The 18,659-nt window shown below is 37.6% G+C and overlaps 1 protein-coding gene across 1 annotated transcript in view; it reads left to right on the top strand.

Annotated features, from left to right (window-relative positions):
* The window catches only part of alk (ALK receptor tyrosine kinase), a 395,687-nt gene that overhangs the window by 340,275 nt on the left and 36,753 nt on the right, over positions 1 to 18,659 (top strand). Inside the window, exons 7-10 of the mRNA XM_042742958.1 lie at positions 7,203 to 7,337; positions 7,632 to 7,732; positions 11,683 to 11,849; positions 12,901 to 12,995. Of these exons, the coding sequence (XP_042598892.1) occupies positions 7,203 to 7,337; positions 7,632 to 7,732; positions 11,683 to 11,849; positions 12,901 to 12,995 (498 nt within the window). The remainder of the gene's footprint in view (positions 1 to 7,202; positions 7,338 to 7,631; positions 7,733 to 11,682; positions 11,850 to 12,900; positions 12,996 to 18,659) is intronic.

Here is an 18,659-nt window from a genome sequence, read left to right as displayed (position 1 = left end):
AACTAAATTTCAGTACCGTGAAATTAATTGCAACAGGAAAATTTTATACCGGCATATCCCTATAATCTACTAATTTAATGCATTCTTTCTGAAAAAAAATATTTTATTTATTTATTTATTTATTTATTTATTTATTTATTTATTTATTCATTCATTCATTTAATTACTTATTTATTTATAAATACAGCACTCATACGCACTCAAGTCAAGGGTTTTGTAAATATGATAACTGTATATCATATCATATAAAATTTGAGTTAACTACCTGTGAGGCACTGGCCTAATAACAGTAGCAGAGTGGAACTGATACCAGATATGTGAATCTGGACCACAAAAGAAGCATAAGGGTCACTCACACACACACACACACACACACACAAACACACACACATATATATATATTTTTTTTTTTTTACTGAATGAATCAGAATCAGAATGAGCTTTATTGCCAGGTATGTTTACACATACAAGGAATTTGTTTTCCTGACAGAAGCTTCCGCAGTGCAACAGAATGACAGCGACAGAACAAAAAACACATAATAAAAGAATAAAAAAACAAAACAAATAAGTAGGTAAGGAATAACAATATACAAATTGACAATTGTATGTGTAGGTATATTACAATAGGCAGTACAATGTTATGATCACTGGCGCCGATACAGGATGGCTGCCTCTGTGACATGCTCTGCAGTTGTTTTTGTTAGTTTGTCCTTTCTTTAGTTATATTCCTGCAATCAGTTTCACCAGGGACGAATTGCTGGACATTCGGCACCACACATATATTACCGGTTTTCGACTATTCTGATGTTTTGCTGAACATTTTCGTCGGTGGAGCAGCTGCGCTGATCACGCGCTCAAGGACGCGAAGACGGGGAAAGAGAGCTGGGCGCTTGTGAAACTCAAAAAACGCAGATTTCCAACGCCATTGCCTGGCATCCATCTGGCAAATCTCTGCTCTCTACCAAACAAAATGGACGAACTCCTTCTGCTCTCCCGGACAAATAAGGATTTCTCACACTCTGCTGCTCTGTGTTTCACGGAAACTTGGCTAAACGACGCCATTCCAGACAGTGTGCTTCATATGCCTGGCTTTCAGCTATTCAGAGCGGACCATGACACAGAATCAACGGGGAAATGTTTGCTTTTACATCAACGAAAGGTGGTGTACAGATGTAACAGTGTTAAAGAAGATGTGCTGTTCAGATCTAGAAACACTCTTCATTAACTGCAAGCCATTCTATTTGCCGTGGGAGTTTCACTCGGACATTCTGGTGAGTGTTTACATCCCTCCGCAAGCGCACGTGAGCCTGGCTTTACAGAAACTCGCTGATCAGATCACAGACAGAACAACAACACCCAGACTTTTAATCATTTTAATCATTCTCTGGGACTTTAATAAAGCCAATCTCTCCCGTGAACTGCCAAAATACAGACAGCACATCACATGTCCCACCAGAGAACGGTAATATATTGGATCACTGTTACACCACAGTAAAGGATGCATATCACTGTTCCACGAGCAGCTTTGGGGCGCTCTGATCACTGTTTGGTTCGTCTTATACTGACCTACAGGCAGAAACTAAAATCAGCTAAACCTGTATTAAGGACTGTTTTGACCTCACTGATTGGAGTGTTTTTGAAGCTGCTGCCACCGATCTGGACGAGATCACAGAGACTGTAACATCTTATATCAGTTTCTGTGAGGACATCTGTATTCCTACCAGGACTCATCTAACTTACAACAATGACAAACCATGGTTCACTGCAAAACTCAGACAGCTCCGACAGGCCAAAGAAGATGCTTACAGGAAGGGGGACAATGTCTTGTATAAACAAGCTAAATACACACTGGAAGCTGAATAAATAAGCTTTCCATTGATGTATGGTTTATTTAGGATAGGACAATATTTGGCGGAGATACAGTTTGAAAACTTAAATCTGAGGGTGCAAAAAAATCAAATTACTGAGAAAATCACCTTTTGAGCTGTCCAAATGAAGTCCGTAGCAATGTATATTACTAATCAGAAATTAAGGTTTGATATATTTACTAGGGGTGGAACGGTTCACGAAAAAAATTACAAAAAATAAAAAAATAAAAAAATAACCATACAGTTCTCCTTGGCACGCGGTAGGACCGCAGTTCAACTTAAATCTGACAACGCATCTGTAATATGGTTTGCTATAAATAACACGTACAAAAAGCAGGGTTTGGCTAATGAATGTTTCTGTTGATGGATTTGCATTCTGGATTCCCTATACATTACAACAGCGATGAAAAAAAAAAGTGGACAAACCATTCACTCTTGTTCAATTCGAATGCCGTATGTTGGAATATGAGCAGTCATTTATTACGTCATCACTCGGGTGCTTATAGCACGCGCACACGGGTGAGAGCTGAACAGCACATATTGATATCTGTGTTTAAACTAAACTCATGAAAGTTTTGCCAGTTTAAACATTTAAGAGCCAGAGGAGGCGAGCTTGCGCATGCAGTGAGAAGATTTGTACTGTACATGCGCTCATCCGAAGCGCACAGATATTAAGCTCTCTCTAAAGTATTGTGTTTAAATGAACAAACTCACACAAAAAGTGTCAAAAAGCCTGTCTTAGTAAGTATCCTATAGCAGACATAGTACTTACTGAAGGTACTTACAGTGTCTTAAAGTGACAGCACTTTCTTAATATTAATCAAACATCAACAACAAATAAATCACTCACTGCTCTTGATTGAATAGCTTTTTTAACATTAATAAAGATTCATCTTTAATTTTTACAGTCAAATATGCAATGCTGTTTTACATTTCATTACTGTATTTAATTTTTGTACCTAGAAACTAATGTTAGACATATCTAAAAAAAAAAAAAAAAAAAAAAAAAAAAAAAAAACTGAAAATGTATTCTATTTATTAAAAAAAAAGAAAAATATTTAATTTTATTTGTATCTCTACCCTTGTATTTATTTTTGCTCTTGCTTTTAGTTGGATAGTTTATTTTTATTTTCTTTATTTTTATTTGACAGTATAGTTTTTCCCTAAACAGCACATACCCAACTGTGCCGAAACTGTGACTCTTAAACTGTGATACAAACCAAACCATTCCACCCCTAATATTTACGGTAGGAAATGTACCAAATATTGTCATGAAAAATGATCTTTACTTAATATCGTAATGATTTTTTGGCATAAATGAAAAATCTATCATTTTGACACATAATGTGTTGTTGGCTATTGCTACAAATATACCTATGCGACTAAAGGCTGGTTTTGTGGTCCAGGGTCACATATATGCAAATTAGCGGGATGAGGTAAATCTACATGCTTTTAAGTCGATTTAGTTGAAACTTCCATTGTCTTGACTGAATTTTTGACAGTGTATATCTGAGACTTTCATTGCTGCATTGCACTTTTAAACTTTTTACCACCGAACAATTTCAGGTCTGATGACATATCAGCCACATTTAGCCTATTTTCCTGTAATTTTCTCTGTCTGATGGCCCCAAATTTCTCATCATTCCCTGCTTCTTCATTTCTGCGCTAAACTCCCCTTACCTTAAAGATCAGAGGCTCACACTGTCCTGATCCTTTATTTCATACCTGTCATAATCTATCCTGTATGATGCAATTTCATTCCATCACAGAGGATTCATTAGTGATCCGTTCCTTCAGCTTTGCAAGCACAGCACAGATACTGCCAGCAGCTTTTCAATGCAAAACGGAAAGCTGCAATCTCATTCTGTGTCATTCAAATTGTGCAGAGCCTTTCTTCTTTCTTTGTCATCTTTCTGTCTCTTTCCCTGTTATGGCTCTTCATGCTAATCCTCATGAGTGTGGTCATGCTGGTCGATGTGTTTACTCTCTTCTGGTTAATAGCAGTGAGTCCAGAGCTGTAGCGTCTCCCCTCAGTGGATGATTAGCTGATCCTGCCTCACACCTCTCAGATCAATACAGTGCAGTAGCTGTAATCAAATTTCAGTGGGTCCACCTGCAGTGCAAAGTGAAAGGCAACACACACACATTTTGAGATTTAACATGATTCTGAGCTTTGTTTATTGTAAGAACAAAGCTAAATGTCACTGTCGATGTTCGATATGCCACCACAAATATTAATATTGATTAGTAACCTGTTAATCAGTCTATTTCAAACCTATTCCGGTTATTTAATTTGCACAACAAGATTTGATTGTCTATTTAATAAAATGTTGTTAAGTTTGTCGAAAATTGAGTTCTGAAGACCACATGAAGAAATGACACACAGGTCACTGCAGTTGTGATTCAGTTTAAAAGCCTATTTAAGGTTCATTTGAAGGAAAAGAAAATAATGTCAAGGTTATATCTCAACCCAAATGTAATACCAGTATCATTCTTTTGTTTTGTTGTCATTAAGACGTACAGTATAAACATTCTTAAAACAGTATCAAATTGACTATGAAACAACTGTCATAATATAAGATTAATTATATTACTGACTGATTTTCAGACTGACTTTTTGTCTGTGTGTGTTTGCGTCAATCTATCCAATCTAAAGATTTCATACCAGATATAAAATATTAAAAACCATATCTTATCTTGGTACTTAAAATATTTTTGATTTTAGGATGAAACATTTGTGAGAGCATAAATTTGCCTGCTGAAGTCTATAAACAAGTATGCAATTTATTAAAGGAACACTCCGACTTTTTGGGACTTTAGCTTATTCACAGTATCCCCCAGAGTTAGATAAGTCCATACATACCTTTTTCATTTCTGTGCGTTTCTGTAAGTGTTATTTGGCGCACCCAACGCTAGCCTAGCTTAGCACAAAGACTGGATGTAAATGGGATAATGGTAGCATAGTAATCCCAATAAGTGACAAAATAATGCAAACATTTTCCTATTTACATGTTGTGATCTGTATAGTCACAGCGTGTACAAATAACAAGGCTATATGAGACAGAGACCATTTTTAATCGTATAAATACTGGGAACTATATTCTCACTAGGCGTAGGAGCACAGCTAACGTTACTTGGGCGGAGTGAGTGATTAGCGCAGCACTCGAGACGCCCTGTTGATGGTTCCGTAAACAAAACAAACGTGACTAACTAGCTAGACGTGACTCGTGATCATGGCTGACTTTGAGGAATTGTCAGACTCAGAGGAATTTTACTGTGTATCAAACCAAGATCCAGAACCATATAGTTTTGAGCCAGAATACACAGACGAGGAGTTACAAAGTGCTGTAGAACACTCATCTCATCCTGATTGATAATTATCACAGAAAATGTATAAAGAATTATTACAGGAATTGATATATTTGAAATGCAATTTATTACAGCTGACCAAATACATTCAACAGCATATAATACCGTAATGTTAGATAATTGCATTACAATAGCCAAGAATATGGGGAAAGTAATAGCACAAGGCAAATAGTTTTTTGCACAATGAACCCACAGGACAGTAACGTTAGCCTACTATTCACAAACATTTTCTCAAAAAAGAAAACTGCCCATCCCCCTCCAATTCATTAGCAAGTTGAATGTATTAGTCCTGAGAGTTACATTTAGTCGCCGCTCATTTGTTATTGAGCGATACAGTGTGTTCATGACAACACAATAATAACAATAAAGGGGATACACGGAGCCCCTATTCACGTAATAGTGTCACTACTAAGGTTATATTACATTAGCATGGCACTGTTACAGTATGGCTAATGTTAGTCATCTCAAAAACATAACGGAACACTTACCGCAGCAACAGGTGATCCAATTTGTCCTGTCTTTATTGGGATGGCTGTATCCTTTATCACACGTTTCATGGTCCGTGTGGCAACTTGCATTTTTTTCAAAATAGTCGTCTACAGTAAAATGTTCAGAGCAAACGAAATACTTTGTGATGGTGTTTACAGGTGTGTTTGGAACTATACCCAGAACAAGTAGCCATCGATTCATCAGGTCAGCGTTTTTGGTTGGAATTCTATGAAACATCATAGTATTACCTGGTCTCCCCTGTTTATTGTCGCAGCTCTTTACAATACAGCGAACACCCATGATTGTACAATATAAATGTACTATCTAGTAATTGCTGACTCTATTACTCCAACTCTGAGCGAACTCCCTGCTCCTCACCACGGCGCGTCTCCAGTGCTGCGCTAATCAATCCGCCCAAGTAGCCACTCCGCCCAAGTAACTTTAACTGTGCTCCTACGCCTAGTGAGAATATAGTTCCCAGTATTTATACGATTTAAAATGGTCTCTGTCTTATATAGCCTTGTTATTTGTACACGCTATGACTATACAGATCACAACATGTAAATAGGAAAATGTTTGCATTATTTTGACACTTATTGGGATTACTATGCTACCATTATCCATTTACATCCAGTCTTTGTGCTAAGCTAGGCTAGCGGTGGGTGCGTCAAATAACACTTACAGAACGCACAGAAATGAAAAAGGTATGTATGGACTTATCTAACTCTGGGGGATACTGTGAATAAGCTAAAGTCCCAAAAAGTCAGAGTGTTCCTTTAAGGTAAACTATTGATATAGAAGCACAAGGTCTTTTTACATTATTTTTATTTGTTTGGAAGAAAACAATTCTGGGCAAGGTTGTTTTAGGAAAAAAATAAAAAAGAAGGTGTCGATATTTTCTCAATAGTCTAATTTGTCTCTCTTTATCAACAATCCATTACACATAATAGCTTTGTTTCATGAATGTAGCCACTGCTTAGAAGCATGACATTTGATATGCATAATTCTGGATTGTACAAACCTCAAGCAAAGCTTGTAAGCCAGCAGGCAGTTTATCCTCTGTAATGCAGTGGATCACTGGAGGACAACCATGTTTCTTCCCCCCATGTTTCTTAATGAAGGTCATAACCATCCCTGCAGCCCTGCACAGGGTTGAATGAATTGTCTGTTGATGGAAGGGCTTTGAGGCCATTTCTAATATGGCCTTCCTACACACATTCTTCCCTTGCTTTCTGTTCCTTTACCTCAAAACCATATCCTCATTTGCACTCAGCAACACTCAGCTGTCTTATTATGCCTCTTCAGACATTTAAAAAATGGTCAAAGACTATTGCTCATCAAAGCTTCTAAGCTCTTTAGCTAAGGGATACAATTGTTAGCCCATATTTCCCTTTTTCTTTTCATCACTCTCAATTCTTTTCTCTCAGGTCTCTCAGTATTCTCAAAATGTCGCTTTGTCTTCTCCTACTCAACCAGGTCAATTCCTCAATGGCAGCTATTGCTCATTTGGAAGAGAAGATTGCGGCTGGCAGCTGGTTCCAGGACGGGGCCCACAATGGAGGGCCCATCCGTCCATTCCCCAAAGCCTCAGAAGCAGCTGTCCATCCCCAGGTCCTCCACCTAAACATCTTAACCTTGTGCTTGATTAATTATGTATCTAAATAAAACAGCACTTTTTTGATGTTTGGATTTTAAGTTGAGTACTAACCTTGATAAATTAAAAAGAAAGTGAAATAATTTAAGCAGACATGGTTAATAAATAATCTTTATTAAAGATTGACAATAAGCTTCTGACTGGTTTTAGTCTGTTTTATCTTTCATCTTTTCTTTGGGGAGATGATATGGTGTGTAAGTTTGTTTCAGGTGTTTTTTTTTTTTTTTTTTTTTTAATCACTCTGTCTGCAGGGGCCTTGTTGGCCATTGACAGTCAGCCCAAAGGTCAGCGAGGATCAGCCCAGGTGCGAAGCCCGCTTTTCTTTTACCCCCTACGGAACGCCCCTTGCATGGTAAGAAGACGACGTTTCTGCATTCCACAAGCAACCGTAATGCACAGTGTCTCTAGATCCCTGAGGAAATGAAGTTATCATCAAGCCTTATTTGCAAATGTATTCTACCCTATGCATAAAATGATCAATGCTACACCTATAGAAATGCTCTGAATACTGATACGGGTTATATAGTTGTTAGGATAATGCAGTAAGGAGGTAATGGCCACAGATAAGCAGAAAGAGAGAATATCTTCCAGAAATAATATACTACTTACAGTATGATTGATGTATATCCACATGCAGTATGTACAGTAGGTTGAATACAGGTTAAGTGGGGCATTAAGAGTATGTTTCTTTCTCTGTATAGTGTAGAGGACATTCTCGGAAGACCTATTGTGTGTTAGCTTGCTTTGTGATATATTTTATAATAAGTGTTTTCAAACCCCAAAGACCATGAAAATTTTGTTATCCTTGTAGGGGACCTAGTTCTTTAAAATTCAGTGAATCAGCTTTTTATTGTCAATTTATCCATCTTACCTTGCACTGATGTGGCACTTTTCTACAGCATGGTATGGCACGGTACGGCTCGGTACGGTTCTCCTTTGGGGGGTTTTCAATTGGGTACAGTACCTGGTACCTGATATTTTTTTTAATACCACCTCAATTGAGGTTCCAAGTGAACCATACCGTTACGTGACGTGTAAACTCTGCTGATCATGGATTGGCCAGAGAGAATCATCACTATCTGTGTCACTGAATTTAAATCAGCACAGCCAGAGAAGGATTGAATGCAACTGTTTTGAACGAACACTTTTTTTAACAACCAAAAAGTGGCTGTTTCATGGTCTGCTGAGGAAGTACAGACGTTCCTCTCATTGATAGCAGAGGAGTGGATCCAGAGAGAGCTTGATGGGGCAACACGGAATGAAAAAGTTTATCAGCAGTCGCGGCAGTAGAGGCGGTGCAATTATAATGACATGTGAATAATCCCGCCCACTCTAAAGCAATACTAAACTGTAGTGGAAACGCAAACCGAGCCGAACCGTGCCGTGCCATACTGAGCCATGCCGAGTCATACCACGCAGTGGAAAAGCGCCTTTGGTTACACTTTATTTTAAGGAGTGCTTGTTACAGGGTAATAATAAATTTAAGTACTGAGAAATATGAATTAACTGCATATACTTTCTACATGTTTAGGGTTAGGATTAGTGTTTGGCTTAGGGTTACTTACATGCAATTATGCATAATTTATTGTTATTATGATATTAAGTACATGGAACGTGTAACAAGGATACCTTAAAATAAAGTGTTACCGCTATTTTATGTATATGTAATGATTCATTAGCTGCTATAGGGGGAAGTCGTTGCCTAACGGTTAGGGTGTTGGACTTGCAATCCAAGGGTTGTGAGTTCGACTCTCGGGCCGGCAGGAATTGTAGGTGGGGGGAATGAATGTACAGCGCTCTCTCCAGCAAGGCACCGAAACCCCCAACTGCTCCCCGTGCACCGCAGCATAAATGGCTGCCCACTGCTCCGGGTGTGTGTTCACGGTGTGTGTGCACTTTGGATGGGTTAAAAGCAGAGCAAAAATTCCGAGTATGGGTCACCATACTTAGCTGTATGTCACATCATCATTTTCGATCATCATCATAACTAGAAGAATAAGAATACTATTTGAGTTACAAACCAATGTGTTTATGATTATGATTATAAATTAAAGTAATATTATAACAAATAACTCTTTAATATAGGAGCCAGTTCTCAGAATTAACTAGATGCTTATTAGCATGCCTATTATTAGCATATTGGCTGTTTATTAGCACTTGTAGCACACTGCTATGTACATTGTTTATCTTTACATAATACAGAATGTACCGTTTCACATTTTTATGGGGGGTGGGGGGGGGTATATTTGATAAAATGTCAAGTGTGACCATACTAGCTCTCAAATTTAATCCTTTTTTTCAAATGGTTGAATTATTAGCTTGCAGAGCCATGATGAAACATTTCAAAATGCTGGTTTGGTTTGACCTAGTACTTTTTCAGTGTTTAAGGCTATATGTGACATTTTTATATGCACAATAGCTTTAATGAGTTGCTTCTGTAATAGCTACTGACAGAATGTAGCCCAGTGTCAGAAGGTTATTGTTGTACCCACATTTCAATGTCATTTGAATGTAATTACATGGAAATTTGGCAACCAAATGTGAAATGTTAATGTCCATTTTGAAGAATGAAAAAAAAAAAAATGTCTGGCTCTCACCTAGATGGAAAGCTTTTGAAAGACTGTCTCCGTTTTAGATTCAGGATTCATAGACCTTGACCCCATCAGTCTGTGGCTCACACACAAGCCTGCTGGGAAGGGTGAATTACACAACTGCAAAAGACTTCCTAAAGAAAAACACTCAAAAACCAGTTTCAGAGGGAACGGAGGGTACGCAGTGGGATAAAGAATTGAAAGTAAGAAAAATAAACAAAATGTCAGGGAGATTATGGAGTGTAGATAAATAGAAACACAGGTGGAAAATTAGGTTTTGCTTTGGGCTTTATGAGAAGTCTTGACTGACAGCTTTAGATAGATGTGAGGTGAGGGCTTACTCTTGTATGAACAGTGCCCAGAGCTGTGTGGAGGCACAGCGGGCCATGACAGCATATTGGACTAGATCCAGACACGAACCAAGACTGTAGATTACGACTGTGATCTCTCCCCCTAGGTCTAGTTCTCAGCATGACTTCTGTAATAGGAGAAGCCCTGCTCCTTTCAACAGCTGCCATTTTCACAACCCAACTGCAAGTCGCCCGACATAAAGGTCCCTCATAACAGATGAACCTCAGAGCAGATGTGATATAAGCATTACAACCTCCACTATATCATGTTTTCTCAAAAAGTCAGACTTTTGACATCGATATAAAGCCTTGTCCATTTTGCAGCTTTATTTGACCAAGAACCCCTAATTAAAATGGAAAAGTGACTAACCACAATTTGTTATAGAGTGGTTGAATATGAAACTTTATTTTAAGGTGTTCTTGTCAAATGTTACATGCATTTACTGTACTATTATAATAACAATAAATTTTGTGCAATTACATGCAAGTAACCCTAAGCCAAACCCTAATCCTAAACCTAACCATAAAGTAAGTACATGTAGTTAATTAATTTTACTCAGTACTTAAATGTATAATAACACTGTAACAAGGACACCTTAAAATAAAGTGTAACCCAATTGTTTTGGTAATCAAGTTTAGACCACTGTATTGTTGATTGAGCTCAGCTTGTGTTGTACTCTGAATATTCCTTTAACATATACAAAAAAAAAAAAACAAGTTCTGCTTATGGATATATAATGCCCAATTGTTGAAATTTTACCCCCTGCTTTATTAATTTGCATGAACTGTCAGCATTGTTTTTGCACCTGGTAGCTTAAATGAATTATGCAAATCTGAGTGCTAGGTCGTAAAAAATCCATAAGACTACTACTGTCTGGTGTACTTTGCTGGGACTATGCAGTTTCACTTCACCACTGCAAACCAAGCATCCGACTGCTCTTTTAAAGGTCTAAAGTGTGCTTGACTGCACTGCGTATCTGGATATGTGCCTGTTTCAAACATTCATTTCAATCATTTGATGAATTACTACAAAAATGCTTAGTAGCAAATGTATACAAACGTTAATTGTGCCACTCAAAAGGTGGCTGGCAAAGCTCATGGCAAAAACTTCTGTGAATAAGGCACTTTCTGTAATAAACCAAATTTACTTTGCATATCATAACTGCTGGTTTTCAGCCAGTTTTGGGCTTTTTTGTGTGCAATATGCATCAAACGATCAGTGAAAGGACTGTGGGTTGTCCATTTGAGGCTGAGAATAGATTATGCGTAATCATTCATGAAATGCCTGCCAACTTTTGGAAAGGAATGGTTGACAGCACATGCATCGATGTTTAAATCTGATTTTATGATCTCTTCTATAGGTCAAGTTCTGGGTGTGTGGATCTTCAAATGGAATGCTATCACTCTGGATTATAGAGAACAGCACAGGTCCTGAGGGTCAGAGGAGTCTCTGGAACTCAACAAGTGAAGCTAATATGGGGAAAGGGTGGAAACTCATTAATCTACCACTCTTCGGTTTGGTGGATCTGTAAGTCTAGTCACAACCATCAAATTTATGCGGAACGTGGTCTGAATATGCACTTCATTTTAAACTTAACGATGGCATAATCAGGTAAACAATTGCAATGTATGCAAAATATGCAATTTTAGGTGCATATGCAATAGGTTTTCACCCACTAGTGTGCAAACTGTAGTCATTTACCTTTGGTTTTGCACAATCCCACACATTTAATCCTGATGAATTCCACTGGTGCCATGTCCCTATGGTCCCGGCACAGCACTGCACATCCCGTGCTCAACATATCACTCTACCCAGAAGTAAAAAAAAATCTACCCAGAGACTCACCATTCATCCACAATTTCTCTCCAATTAGCAACTGCTCTTGACTTGTAAGAGTAAGGAGGGCAGAGGGAAATAGAAGGCTGTTGTATCTCTACAGTATGTTTGATTGGAATCTCATCTAACCCTCCCAAAACCTCCACAATTCCCAGAGCCCCAAACTCCGCTCTTTTTATCCAGAGCCTCGCTAATTCCAGTCCACAGAGGGCGATTAAAATTTAATTCCTGGCCTCCTTCGTTTTCTTGTTGTAGTCCAATTTTATTCATTTATTGATTTATTATTATTATTATTATTTTTAATTTATTTATTCAACACTCCTGCAAAGCTTCATGATCTATGACCCAAAGAGCCAATTCTGACCCATTTATTGTTATGAGAGATATTAGTATATAGAGGCCAAGGGGTATTAAATCTCAGGGAATTTTTCAAAATAATGTAGTATGAGGAATATGATGGATTCTACTGTACACATTTGTGGTGGTACTGTATGACTATATATATATATATATATATATATATATATATATATATATATATATATATATATATATATATATATATATATATATATATATATATATATATGTAAAGGCATTTCTCTTCCAGTGTTTATTATTCTAAAGTGTGATATATATATATATATATATATATATATATATATATATATATATATATATATATATATATATATATATATATATAATATTTTATCTCTGTTTTTCTCTGTCACATGTTCAGGTTCTACCTGCAGTTCAGTGCTGATATTTCCTCTAGTGCAGGAGTTGCATTTGCTGTGGATAATTTCACTCTGAGCATGGAATGTTTCCTTGAAAGTGAGTATTGCAGCTTAACTGTTTTCATTATCTGCCATTTTTTATCCTGAGCTGAGAGAAGTAGCCATTTTAATAAGAAATAATTAATGTTAGCGTTACCCATCCACTAATTGTTTTTTTAGTGGCTGGTACCACCCCCTCTATTCAAGATCAAATGCAGTTTTCAGAGAACTGACTTTGCCTAAAGCGAATGCTATGAAGCTACACTTAATTAGCATTAGTCATTTTTTTTTATGATTACAGTGCTTAGGGTACCTGAAATCGATCCTCTGTGGGCGTATCATGAGTATTTATTGACTGGTTGACTTTATCTGGATAACATCAACTTTTCATTTAGAATGAGTGTGCTAGAGCTGGCGAACTGACAGAATTTATTTGGTGTGAGCAGTTAGATCTTTAAAAATTTAAATCTAAAAAGCTGTTTCCATGCTTGCCATTATAAAATGATTGTAGATTATTATACAGCTGGGAATTATCTGAATGAACTGATATCCAAAAAAAAAGAGACTGGAATCAACTCTTCAAACAACGACTCTGACTCATTCAATTAAATGCCACGTCAGTGATGACACAAGAATGAAAAGACCTTTAAGACTAAGAGCTAAGAGGACATTGACAAGAAAAGCATCATCTTGAGTTCCACATTTTGATTTTGCACGAAATTGTGTGTCGTCTGAGGGGGCACTTTAGAGGGATTTGAAGGAGATCAGCACAGGATATTGCACAGCTGGGAAGAAAAAAAAAAGGAATAGGAATCATTAATGCAAACCTCAAGGATTAAACAGGATAAGATCATTTATTTGTGAGCCTTATGGTATCTAGTTTTTTTCAGTGAAAGAACCAATGCGCTGGCTTCAGCGTTTGGCAGATCGAATCAACTTGGCACTGACTCCATCATACATTTGCCCTTCTAGACCCTGGCAACAGTGAAATGGTTTACTTCCCAGAAGGAGTGTATAGGGCTTTACAGTTGTTTGCTGCGCTGTTTAAAACACATTAATTTATAATCCCAGTTTGTTTTAGCTTTCAATAATGTATCCTTGCATTAAAGACAACTAATACACAGCAAAGCAGACAGCTTAACCTGAACATACATAAATAATATGTGCAGGGAATGTTCTCTCTTGATGGCTCCTCACGGTATGATGATTTTAAAGCATCATTAGACATGATAAGATATATATCTTTATAAGGTCTGAGCACTTCACAAAGCATCCTAATCTCTCTCTCCGTTGGCATGAGAGAGAGTGCCTCTGATGTTGAATGGCTCACTTGCTCCATTAAATATTTGCCCAGCAATTTGTATCTGACGCCATTTTCTGCCACACATCGATTCGACACGGCAGCACTGCCGCTGCCATTTATCCCATCCTCTCTGCCATTTCCCATTCCGATGACACTTTGGAATGTGTAGAGTTATACATTATGCCCTCATTCCCTGCCTAAATGAAATATTATAGTTATACATCATCACACTAGCGTTTGCATCCAGCATTGTTTCCAAGGGTGTGCATTGTGTATCGTTGACATGACTGATTTGTTTAAAATGTAATTGTTTAAAATTTGGTACAAGCTACATAATATGGGGACAAGGCCGTTAGGATAGAAAAAACACACAAGATCAGTTGTTTCTTCTAGACAGCAATGAGATAGAATGGATGAATCTAGAGTTTTCTTCAGATACACAAAATGCTATAGTAATCTGACACCAGCCTCCTTCAGAGTTACAGGAGAAATCTAATCTCAGTGTCACAAACTGTGCTCAGAATGGCAAAGATACCAAACTGAGGAATAACAGTGATTTTGGAAACACTTTACCATAAGATTGTTTATGTTAGCTTTAGTTAATGCAACAGCTGTCATCAAGTAACACATTTTAATATTATCACACCATTCATTATTCATTCATTCACTTGGTAGATGTTCATTTTTGTGTATAAATTAGTACTGTTGTATAAATAACCACCTGGTCTCATGGCAAAAATGTACCTGGGGGCACTTTTTCGCAAGACGTGAAATATGTACCAATAAGTAAATATCAATGCAGTTTCCAAAATAAATTAACACTAGAGGCAGTGAAACTCTGACATCTTTTATTCCTTTTCACACAAATTTACAGAGTTTTGTTTAATAAAGCATACTATCTATCTATCTATCTATCTATCTATCTATCTATCTATGGCACTAGATAGTAATAACATCCAATTGAGTCATTTAAATAATACCTTTAGCAGCTTTAGCAGACACACATGATACAACGACAATAGAAATAAAAATAAACTAAAACTAGAGAAAAAAAAGTTACTAATCTACTTCTAGTGGTACTGCAATAAAATGCAACTACTGCAATAAAATATCTGAAACATTGTGCTAATTCGTTCAAATTCAGTAACTGATGCATAAGTTCTCAACATGTTTGAATGTTGAAAGTGAAGTCTGGAGGACAGTGGCCTTGAAGCCTGGAGGACTGGAGCTGAAAAGCCCTGGTTTAGTGGTTAAAGCTCAGAGCTGGTGACCAGAAGGCTGCTTTTATCCCCACAAATCACAAGCTATGATCTATCAACATTGTTTCATGGTGCAAGGCTCTTAACCAGAGATGGCTCTAGTAGGACTACCCCTGTGATGAGGTTGTGGTAACATTCAATAGTGAAAAAAATTGCATGATTTTGCTGTGGGAGTGGCCTTTGTCATGTGGTAATTAATACATTCATCAATTCTATTGTTGTGTGTGTTTCCGGTAAGGGCCACAACTTCATCTCACTGTTCTCCAATTAAAACAGATGGCATTGGATTCACTGTGTGGGTGTTTACCTCTGTTTCCTGGCTTTGGCACGGCGGCAGACTCTCTTATCCTGTTTTTATTAGTTTCCTCTTCGGAACAGGGAGTCATATCAATAAGAAAATTTGCATAGGCTACCCAGAGCGGCAGCCTGTGATGGAACAGCTAAAAAAAAAAAAAAAAAAAAAAAAAAAAGCTCTCAGGAAAGTCATACTAGGTTTTTTGGATTTTATGCCCAGACACTGTCATTCTACGGCACTACCTGTGGTGCCCAAAACCTCGTAAAATCATCTAGTGCTGCTTTTATGACAATGCCAGCTGCTCAGCGATGGTTTGGTGTTTCCCTAACGAGCGACATGGAATGCCTTGCTTTCTCAGCAGCATAAGTGGAACACTCCAATGTATCTCACAGGGATTATGTGGGCCAGAGATGCCATTTGGATGGAGATATTGGAATACTGATTTGTAGACAAAGGAAGATAAAGAATGTCCAAAGTTAAGTTCAGGTAGCTTATATGTGACCCTGGACCACAAAAACAGACTTAAGTTGCACAGGTATATGAAGAGTCCAGGCTTATAGTTTGGACTCAATCAGCCATTATTGCAGAAAATAAATAAATAAATACAGAAAGAAAGACTCTAGATAAATATTTATATATTATTATGAAGTTTCTGGCAGCTAGAGTCAGACATTATGTTGTCCAGTGATAATTGCTCTGAACTGTGACCAAAAAAAAAGTTCAAGGAATGATGTCAGTGTACGAGTGGAGCTGGAGATATGGATGGTTTCTGCAAGTCTTGCTTACAGCAAACAGAACCAAACAACTTAAATGTTAGACAGCAAGCTCATTGGTTATAGATGCAACAGAGACCAATCAGAATCTGCTGTGAACTGATGATGTGACAGCTAGCAGATTGAATTAAGGACGGTCAGCCTGCACCATCAAGAGATTCATGACTTAATTAGATGAATAACTTATAACTGCTTTGATTTGTTAGAGGGAACATGAAGGAAACTGACTTCATACATTAATATTTACAGATGACGCTTTTTTTGTTTGATATTTTGTCATACGATGCAATGAAATCCATATATTTTTAAAGTCTGGCGTAAGTTTTCAAGCTTAAAGATATGCAGGTGCAATTTCCATGTATTCTTGCCTACTATTGTGTCAAGAGAATTTTACAAGTTTGCACGTGTTTGATTTATCGTTCTCCCTGCAGCTCTCCAATAAGTACTGCTATCTAGACTACAAAGCATGCATATAAAAGTCCTCATATGACATCCCCCTTAAGAGAAACTGACAGTGGGCAGGAAACTGCTCTGACTTCCAGCTTGATCTGAATTCATTCAGACCTTCAGGGTATATGTGAGATTAGAATACTAACACAAAACGGAGCTGTGCCCTAGCACAGCCTTAACACATTGAACCTTGGTTCTGATGTGAGGAACACAGGTTTGAGTCTGACTTGCATCGTTTCCTAGTCGCATGAACCCTATTTGCCCTAATTATTTCATGTCCATTCTCTACTGTCATTATCAATAAACGTTGCGTCAATTTGACCAACACAGTATTTAAAAAGGGCATAATGTTGTGTGCTTCATCAAACCATGTGAGTAAAACAAAGAGACAGCAGCAAAGCATGCAGACATTTTTAGACAATTACGGAAATATTAGTTACATGTTTCAGGCAAGTACAGCAACTAAATAAAATATTTTAAAATGATCAGGGAACTTTTTATTTTTGTTTTCATTGTAAGGTCTTGAGGTCATTCTAGGCTTTCGGATTTGGATTATCGTCGATCTACCATGCGAGTATCACAACTAGCCAGTTGGATATGGAGACATATCGAAGTATTTGAAGAGTGATGACTAAGCTGTTTTTTGATTGTCCTGGCAGATTTAAAAAAAGCTGCTGAGTTCTCCCTGCAGCAAAGGATAACATTCTTCCATAGTTTAAGAAATCTTGTCTTTGACCACCAGCCAAAGTTGTCTACTGCAGTGCGTGCTGCTGCAGTCCAACCACTCATAACTTGTCATCCATGGTGAAATTAAAAATACATGAATAGTCAGAGCCATGGCCTAGTGGTTACGACACACTGTTATAGGTAATGCATTATAAGTAGTGTATTGTGCCATTTTGGAAGTAAAATGTAGAATGTCACTTTTTAAATTTACATTTACATGCTTCAGTTAAAATCAGATATGAAGCATGCATTATTCTATTTATCTCATTTATGCATTGCCAAATCCAATTGAAAAACCTTGCCCTTCCCTAAGATAGGCACACTGCATATGGCACCGTGTCTAGACTGCAAATGAGCAGTGCAAAACAAAAGAATGATGTTATGATCAACTAAAATCAATGAACTGCACTGCAAGTGGTTCAGTTTCTATATAGGATGACTGCCTGCCAAGTATAGCACTGCCATCTGGAGTAATTTATTTCATAAAAAGTAATAATGTAACATGATGAAACTTCTAATCAGCCAATCACATGTAGTCAAGTTCAATCCAAGCATCAAAATGGGGGTTGGGGGGGGGCGACTTTGAATGTGGCATGGGTGCTGTTGCCAGACGTGCTGATCTGAGTATTTTAGAAACTGCTGATCTGCTGGGACTTTCACGTGCAACCATCTCTGGAGTTTACAGAGAATGGTATGAAAAGCGCCAGTTCTTTGGGCAAAAATGCTTTTGTGATGCCAGAGGTCAGAGGAGACTGGCCAGACTGGTTTGAGCTGATAGAAAGACAGCAACTCAAATAACCACTTGTTACAACTGAGATCTGCAGAAGAGCAATTCTGAATGCACAACACAATGAAGCTTGAAGCAGATGGGCTACGGCAGCAGAACACTATACCAGATAGCACTCCTGTCAGCTAA

The sequence above is a fragment of the Cyprinus carpio genome, chromosome B17 (assembly GCF_018340385.1).
Source record: "Cyprinus carpio isolate SPL01 chromosome B17, ASM1834038v1, whole genome shotgun sequence".
In the NCBI taxonomy this organism is placed as follows: domain Eukaryota; kingdom Metazoa; phylum Chordata; class Actinopteri; order Cypriniformes; family Cyprinidae; genus Cyprinus; species Cyprinus carpio.
This window is presented reverse-complemented; position numbering and strand designations above follow the sequence as displayed.